The sequence below is a fragment of the Brachycentrus maculatus genome, unplaced genomic scaffold (assembly GCF_059751285.1).
Source record: "Brachycentrus maculatus isolate JH-2025_06_01 unplaced genomic scaffold, ASM5975128v1 h1tg000326l, whole genome shotgun sequence".
NCBI lineage: Eukaryota > Metazoa > Arthropoda > Insecta > Trichoptera > Brachycentridae > Brachycentrus > Brachycentrus maculatus.
The window spans coordinates 52,904-62,500 of NW_028281075.1; the positions used below are offsets into that span (position 1 = coordinate 52,904).

The following is a 9,597-nucleotide window of genomic DNA, read 5'->3' on the forward strand; positions in this document are numbered from 1 at the left end:
AATCTGGTCAAATTATAAGCTTAATAATAAAAATGAAAATGGTATTTTCTGGCGTTTCTCATGTGTGTGATTATAATCCAGGATTCGGACCTCACATACTAATATAAGAGTTTCTGCTTAGTAAAAAGCTTCTTTACATCTCACCAATAGGTGTCTCTAGTGAAGTTCTAGTGATTTATAAGGTTTAATAAGGTTTCTAAATTGGTTCATATATATAGAAGTTCCAAGAATTTGAGTAGAGTGGTTGTCAATAATGGGTAGAATTGGTGAATGTTACACGTGTGTAAAGTGATCACTTAAACCAGCTTATGACGGTCGTCAGCCCCGTAAATGCCCAGACTTCCATATTCTTCTTCATCTTTAATGAGATTTCAAAACTAATCATGTAATAGTTGATTTTTCAGTAGCCTTATTATTTACTTCTTCGATTATGTTTTAAGCTTTAATGAAACATGGATTTGACTCTCCGTTAAACATAAATTTTAAACAGGCATGCCCGTGCATTATTGCAAACGCGTATTACTGCTGTTCTAAAATATACTGAGTACCTACGCAAGAAGTCGATTTAGTTTGATGTTGAATATAATATGCAAATTATATGTAAATATTAATATGCGAATCTTATTTGAAAATTGAGAATATAAACTGTGTATTTATGTGTGTATCCATGTAGTGTGCCCATGATTTACATGTGAACTAATAAATATATAATTTTTTTCACATCTCACCAAAGATGAAGAAGAATATGGAAGTCTGGGCATTTACGGGGCTGACGACCGTCATAGGCTGGTTTAAGTGATCACTTTACACACGTGTAAAATTCCAGCCTATGACGGTCGTCAGCCCCGTAAATGCCCAGACTTCCATATTCTTCTTCATCTTTGATGAGATGTCAAAAAATAATATGAAAATGACTCCTGTAATTGGAGATAATCCAGATTTTGTGAACAAGTATTTGGACACACTCAAAATGTTGTAAACTAATAAATATATAAAAATAAGCTGTTTTTTAAACTGACGTTCAAATATGAGATAAATTATTAATAACTCTAGTTCAATTTCAATGAAAAACGAGCATATGAAAAGTGATGTGGAAATTGTTCCCAGAAATGATCATAACCCACAATAGATTATAGTCCAAAACATGATGGAAATACAGAAATACTAATAAGTAAAAGGAACCTAAGAAATTTAATTACAAATGGCAGTCAAAGTTGTAACAGCTGTCATAAACGTAACCGATGTGTAAAGAATAACTCGAATGTTTTCAGAGAATAAGCAGTAGATTCGCGTCGAACGCACAGCACACGTTTCTTTATTCAACTACCAAATTGTGTAAATTATGTCAACAGTCATTTAACAAGTATGTTCACCAAAATTATTAGTTTGGATAAATAAACTAATTTGTGTATAAATTATTAGAACAAACACTGATTTTTTGAGTTGTATTTTCACTAACTAACTAACTAACTAACTAACCATCACGCCGCTTCCCCGCAGGGGTAGGCAGAGAGAATAGAGCGCCACACCACTCTGTCCTTGCAAACATTCTTCGCCTCTTCCACGTTCATGCATCTCCTCATACATACCCGCCGATTGTTACGACTCCTAACCTGACCACTTTCAAGTATTTGGCATACCTGATCGGTCTTCCTCTGCTTCTTTTCCCAATTACATTCGCCTTATAAATTTGTTTTATCGTTCTTTCCTCACTCATTCGTTCTACATGTCCAAACCATCTCAACACACCTTTCTTAATTTTGTCGATAATGCTTATCTCAGCTTTGCATTCCTTCCTTATTTCACTATTCGCACATCTATCATACATCGTTTTGTTACACATTCTTCTGAGAGATCGCATTTCGACTGCATTCAGTCTACTTTCATCCTTCTTTTGCCATCTCCATGTTTCACTTCCATACATTAGAGTTGGAACCAGGACTCCGTTGTGCACTGCCAGTTTAGCTTCCGCTGATAGGTTTTTATTTGCTATAACTGATTTCAGTGCACCATTCACTTTGTTCCCAGCATTCACTCGAGTTGTATTTTATTGTAAAAAAAAAACATAAGAATTAATATTTTGACAATTGTTTCGGCTAGTCATGAAATTTTCAAATGAATGTACTAGGCGAAACAATTATTATTTTTTTTAATGTTTTTTAACAATAAAATACAACTTAGTGGACTCAAAAAAATCTGTGTTTTATTTAACAATTAAAACATAAATAAAAATGGAGTTCTACAAATTAAACGACAAATCACAAATTAAATTAACTAAGGTTAATTACATTTTATTTCACATAATTGCAGTTATTTCCCGCTTTTTTAATCGAATAATTAGATTATTCTATTTGGTTAAGTTGTCTGCGGGCTGAGCTGATAGAAATCGATTAATTTTGTTCAAATATTGTAATAAAGTAGGTGTAAACACGCCAACAATGTTATGAATAATTCAATTCAGTGTATTACAGCAGGATAGCGTTCCTTTCTTAATTCCAGTGTCTTCTTTAAGAGACATAACAAGGTCCTCTCAAAATGAAATGGAATGGACAACTTTGGTATATATACTCCAAATATGTATTTTAAAATATATGTAATGGAATCTAATACAACAATATAATCTAATTAATGTAGTTTTAATATATCGTTTATATCGGCATTTTAATCGGAAGAAATCAACATGTTTTAGGGGGTTTGATGTGGGTAAAAGTTATTAAAAGGTTTTAAGAAATGTGCAATATTTTTCAGAATTTCTTATTTTATGAATAAAATGCTTTAATTATGTCTTATATTTCAAATTGATTTATTTGTAAAATTAAGTACATATTAAGACCTAATGTCCCAATGTGTCTTATGAGATACACATTAAAAATTGGTTTCCCGTATTTTGGCGGGAAAATGTCGTATACAATAATCCGGTGTGGTTTCAAAAAAAAAATATTTAAATAATACTAGGAAAATACTCTCAGGTCTGAAGCCGTTACGATATAGTTTTTGCATAAAATTAATAACTTTTGGTGATACGGTCCAATTCTTAGAAAAGTTCATTTTCAATGACGATGTTATTTGACCTAATGCTCTAAATATAGGTTGAACAGAAGATGTTTTAATTTAAAATCATGTTTTTTTAAATTATGCTTGAAACCCATCAATTATTCAATTTTACGCCTTTCGACTTTCAACGTTTAGATTTTATTCTGAAGATTTACATACCATGTTGTTCATGACACGAACACATAAATATATCTTGTGTACTCAATTTATTTAGGCCAGCAGCTAATTCGTGTTCGCAATAGCAAGTAAGTAAACGAGCTTCTTACTCTCGTAAACCTCCTCGAATGGAGGTGACATTATCCCTGTCCAACTGTCCATATAGTTGTATTCTATAGCTAATCGGATTTAGCAGGAAAATACTCGTCCATATACATACACCAAATACTTTTTTGTAATCATTTAAATAATTTAAAGATATTCAATCATAATTTATTATACGTATTATTAATTTATCCATTCGTGAGGCCTAGACGGGAATATGAAATCATGGCGACCGACAATCTTCAAAGCATTTCTTAAGCCCTGATCCGGAACCGAAGTCGTGAATTTCTGCTAACAAAAAATGTTTTAGTGCTATTCCGGGTGATCGAGATCAAATAATAGAAACGTCAAAGTCGTAAAAATAAAATAAAACGTATGGCCGCGCCGATTCCGGTTTGAAAATAAATATGTACTATAAAAAGGAAACACCAAATTCGCGAGTATTGTTTTAGCCATGACTGTCGGCATAGTCACAAAATGTGTACAGAAATAAAAGTCGGCTCTAGGCACAAGATACAAGTACATTTTTCTGTTCTCAATATTATGAATTCATCTTAAAAATAAGCTTATCATCGGTGATGTCATAAATATTTCTCGAAAAATATTTCGTCTGAAATTAGAATGAACAGTTAATAATGAATCACAACATTTTAAGTGTGTCCAAATACTTGTCTACAAAATCTGGATTATCTCCAATTACAGGAGTCATTTTCATGAAAATAACTCCTGTAATTGGAGATAATCCAGGTTTTGTGAACAAGTACACACATTCGTTGGACACACTCAAAATGTTGTAAATAAATTATCTGGTCAAATTATAAGCATAAATAATAGAAAATGATATTTTCTGGCGTTTCTCATGTGTGTGTTATAATCCAGGATTCGGACCTCACATACTTATAAAAAAGAGTTTCTGCTCAATAAAAAGCTTCTTTTCATCTCACCAATGATTCAAGAACAATGTTTCAAAATTGGTTCATATGTATAGAACTTCCAAAAATTTGAGTAGTGTGGTTGTCAATAATGAGTACAATTGGTGAATGTTACACGTGTGTAAAGTGATCACTTAAATCAGCCTATGACGGTCGTCAGCCCCGTAAATGCCCAGACATCCATATTCTTCTTCATCTTTGATGAGATGTCCAAAAATAATATGAAATTATGAATCACATTAGTTTTAAAAATATCTCGTAATATCCTAAAATGAAATACCTAAAAATATCACCAAATTTAATTTAAATACAGACACATAATTAAGTGATATCTATAGTATTATGCATATTACCTACACGACACACATTGTTAAACATTGAGACTTACCCACGAATTATATCTTCCATTGTATTCGACACATCAATCATAACTGACCTACAAAACATATATACTTCGTATCTGACACATTCTAAGTTGTTTTTATATTTCTCAATGTGGACATTATTGGCGAGTTTTCTTATAGCCTTCTCATTAAAAAAAAAATATGGATATGTCGCTCACTCCTTTCAACAACGTCATAAATAAAAAAATCGTCATTTTTCAGTTATTCAATTTTTACTTATTTTTTATAATTCTTCGTCATTAGGGTTGGTACCACGACTCCATTGTGTACTACTAATTTAGCTTTCACTCTTAAGCTTTTATTTGCTTTAACATATTTCAGTACACCATTCACTCTGTTTCCAGCATTCACACAATTAAAAATACATGTTTTTACAATATTTAAAAATATACTTATATCGCTCACTCCTTTCAAGAACGTCATAAATCAAAAATCGACAATTTTCAGTTGTGCTTGTTTTCGGAATGCCCAGAAAATATTATAAACCCCAGCAAAAGCGGCATATTTTTAACTTAATATTTACTCGCTACAGGGCAAAAAGTGTTGTTTTTGCATTTTGAAAAAAAGGTATTGTTTAATTATTTTTTTGAAAATACTAAATATTTTTCAAATGGAGAAAAAACATTCTGGTTTTACCTAAAAAGATCTGTTGCACAGTAAAAAGTTCAATAAGTTGCTTGATATTTATTTTTGATACATTTCATTATATTTTTAAACATTAAAAACGATCTTCTGAAAAATTTAGTTTTTTCATATATGAATGACGTTGTTGAAAGGAGTGAGCGATGTGTGTACTAATATAAGCGTTTAATAAAAGTTCATCCGCAATTGTTTGCGTATTTTATTTTTATTTCCGATCTAATGGAGTCAAACCAAACAGAAAATTAATTTATTTGATCGTTTTTTTATATCAAAGCATTGTTGACTGTTCATTTAAATAAGAAGTGATATAACGGATTTAAATAAATTACTTAAATTTAAAGTAATAAATATTTTTCACGCAAACCGACATTAATTTTTCATTTTTACACAGTTCCCAATACCATCATTGTGATGTAACTTTAAACGCGATGTATTTATTCAAACGTGCATCTGTAAATGTTTTTTTCTTAACATTGGTTTTATCTGGCTTTCTCTACTATTTTTTCAATTTAATTTTCCAGAAAATCGGATGTCCAGTCCACATCTCGCAAACTTCAAAGGAGACAGGTCTGATGCAAGAAAAGGAAGAAGCGCATTCGAAAGTATGAGAAAACAAACAAACAAGACTAAGAAATGAAATGTATTAATTCTTGGAAATAAAACTGTTTGATACAATCGAAAAAATGGGTACTTACGAAACATATCGTCTGAATAGTTTATTATTCTTCATCTCAGCGTACCTCGTGTCGTCTATAAATGGTAAGTAATAAAAATATTTAAATGTATGTACTTACAACATAATCAACTTTTGGTACCTTTTTACGCACAATAAAAAAATCGCTTTAAAAAATATAGATTGATTAAATTTCATCTCATGTAGTATGAAATTTTAGATTCTAGATTTATAATAAAAATAAGTTCTTTTTGTTAGTTTTCAACACATCAATAATAAATTCTCTAAAAATAAATAAAAAAAAACTATAGTCCTGACTATACTAAACTAGGGTTGCCATTCTTTATAATACGTCGGTATATGTCACCATTTTTGACAGCGATATTCCAAAAATTAAAAAAATGTTCTGATGGTAAAAGATTTATCAAAATTTTCTGAAAACCTAATAACTGAATAGATCAAATTTTCTCCCTGAAAAGTCTTGAAAATTCTGAAAAAAAAAAATTCTCCCACTCCTGTCGACATAAAAAATGAGGCCCTGTAAGCAAACCTACCCGATAGGAAATCCAGAAATTGTGACAACCCTAACCAATATTGTTGAAATACTCATTTTCTTAGTTTTGAGATATTTGTCAAAATTGATGTTAATCATTTTAAATATATTTATAAGTCATACGAATTTTTTTACGAATTCATATTGGAATATTTTGTATTAGACATTTAAAAATATGTTTTCACTGATAGCACGGCCACAAGTGACAATTATGAAAATGTGTTTAAATTAATTAAGATTTATGGCTGTTATGTTAGTGAACACGTGTGTGAAATTGTATAAACACTAAATGTATTGAAATTGAAAGCAATTGTTCTCTGTTACAGGAGCGGCGACATCGAGTGAAGGTCAGCAGAACCGTTCCATGTATTATGTGTGTCCTCCAGACTTCATCAGGCTCGGGAATAGCTGCTATTACTTCTCTACCACGATGGCGACATGGCAAGACGCACACTTCGAGTGCAAGGTCACATTATTTACATAATGCATCTAAATTGATCATAATTCGATATTTTAGATCCTAATGCAGTGAATCTAACGATCCATAAATCAAGTATTTTATAATATAAAAACCACGTTCCTCCGATAATTTTTCATAAAAAGTTCACATAAAAAAAAATCAACAAATTAAATCTCACGCTATTTTGTCGAGTATTTTCTTGGCGCCAAATAATTAAAATAGACAATTATAAATTAAAATAGACAATTAAGTGAAAATACGGAGAGTAATGTGGTGTTTGATAGGTAGAAATTTTAAATATTTATTAATAAACAAAAATCTTTTTTTTAAACGATTAACTTATTCGTTTGGAAAGTGTTTTCGACTAAAACGGCGATATTTGATTTATGTAAAAAAATGCATATTCTTTATTTTAAATAATCGTACTACCCTATTTGGAAACATAGATTTATTTACTAAAACCTAATAGCCCACGCCGAATATGTATTTTTTTTATTATTGATGACGATTTTTGAGGGGCAAAACGATAAATAAAAATTACTTTATTTATAAAACTTATTTTTATCGATATTTAAAATAACAAATAAAATGTAGTGCCTATCTTTAAACTGTTAACTTTTGGCTATATCCTACCTTAGTGAAATGAAATCTAATCCCTACCTTAGTGAAATGAAATCTAATAAATTTTAAACATTATTATCTTTAGTTTGTGACAGAAATTATCGCATACTTAAATCCAAATACCAGTGAGTTGGCAATTATTTTATATTACTTTATTATCAGTCTGAATGCATAGCAGTCGAGCATTCAATATAGTCTTGCTGATAAGGCAAAAATAATATTTTATCGGAAGCTTTGGCAAACTTCTAAGATGCCTTGACGATTCAAGTTTCGAGATCTCGCGGATATGGTAACGGTTTTATGGCTAAATATGGGTATAAGAGACCATTCTCAGTCATCCAGTTTACAAACCGTCTCTTCATGGGAATCTTTAGCTGTAAAATTATCGCGGATCTTTTGTTTTTTTTTAACGTATCTTTCCCATTTAGAATTTCCAAATATTCATAAAAAACTGTTAACACGCAAGAAAAAAAAAACTATTTTGAGATGTTATTTATATTTTCGCCTTCTTTATTTCCATTAATAGAGAAAGCAGAAAACGTATCGCATACAGATCTTAAAACCTTGGCTTTTGAAGGTGCTATACAGATAAGAGCCTAGCTCTTATATCTGGTACATGAAAAATTATTGAACATGTCACATCATGTGTTAATACTCATAAAAAGTAGTTAATATAATAAAATAACATCTACCAGTATACATGATAGCTTTTTCCACATATTTTTTTAAACCAGTGACTGGCTTTCGTCGTTACTGACATCACCAGCCTGATAATGATTTGCAGTTCCACCAAGAAATGTCAGTACAAAAAAAAATAATACACACATAAAAATAAATAATATTGATTGCGGCTGAAAATCAATGGATTCCTAATTTTACTAAACGAATACGTATACAAATATTTGTATTTGAATGCAGTAAAAAACCGATGAACATAATACATAACATATTGTGAATACGATTTTTTTTTTTATTTCCACTCTTAAACTAACACCACGCTGATTTTTCTTTTAAATTTCTATTTATTAAGCTTTAAATTAATTCTTAAAAGAGTTTCACCATCACCAAAAAAATATTATTGTACAAAATGATTATTTCATTTATGTTTTCTGTATTGGTTATTAAATGAAATCAAGTACGCCTCTGAAACGTTGTATTAATTAGCTTTGTTTATTAGTACCACCTTATTCGTGTAAATTGAATGGAAATAAATGAAGTGCTTTTAAATTATTTGTGCATTTGCTTAATTGACAACGTAATATTTATTTGTTTAATTTAATCTTTTGAAGTAAAATTAATATGCCGCAGTGGTAAATAAATTAAAGTTGCACTGTTTCGTAAATAAATATGGCGAACGATCGCTATCGGTTTACTTTTGATGTTCCGATGTTAGTTCAGAGTTCTAAAATTTGTTTATAATTACTAGTCACAAATACATGTATTCGAGTATCTTGTCCTGTTTATAATGGTAAATCACGATTGTAGAGATGCTCGATAGTCCAAATAACAAATATATGGAGTAGATATACATAAAATATCGCTCACTCCTTTCAAGAACGTCATAAATAAAAAAACGTCAATTTTCAGTTGTGCGTGTTTTCGTAATGCCCAGAAAATGTACTTTATCCCAGCAAAAGAGGCATGTTTTTAACTTAATATTTACCCGCTACAGGGCAGAAAGTGTTGTTTTTGCATTTTGAAGAAATGGTATTCTTTAATTAGTTTTTTAAATATACTTAATATTTTTCAAATGAAGAAAAAACCTTCAGGTTTTACCTAAAAAGATCTGTTGCACAGTAAAAAGTTCAAAGGATGGCTTGTAATTTATTTTTAATACGTTGTTATATATATTTAAACTTTAAAAACGTTCTCCTGAAAAATCATGTTTTTTCAATCACGCATGGGAATTACTGAATTCCTATACGTAGGTAGATTCCTCTTCAAGCGGTTAATTTATATTACTTTATTACATAGAAATTGCACATAATAAATAAATG

General features: G+C 30.2%; 1 protein-coding gene across 2 annotated transcripts in view; it reads left to right on the top strand.

The window, feature by feature from the left end:
* The window catches only part of LOC148304167 (uncharacterized), a 35,651-nt gene that overhangs the window by 17,517 nt on the left and 8,537 nt on the right, over positions 1-9,597 (top strand). Inside the window, exons 2-4 of one of the 2 annotated variants that reach the window (XM_088268681.1) lie at positions 1,272-1,363; positions 5,815-6,052; positions 6,846-6,985. In XM_088268681.1, the coding sequence (XP_088124807.1) occupies positions 5,977-6,052; positions 6,846-6,985 (216 nt within the window). In that variant the 5' untranslated portion in view covers positions 1,272-1,363; positions 5,815-5,976. The remainder of the gene's footprint in view (positions 1-1,271; positions 1,364-5,814; positions 6,053-6,845; positions 6,986-9,597) is intronic. The other variant, XM_088268680.1, reaches the window with a different exon arrangement.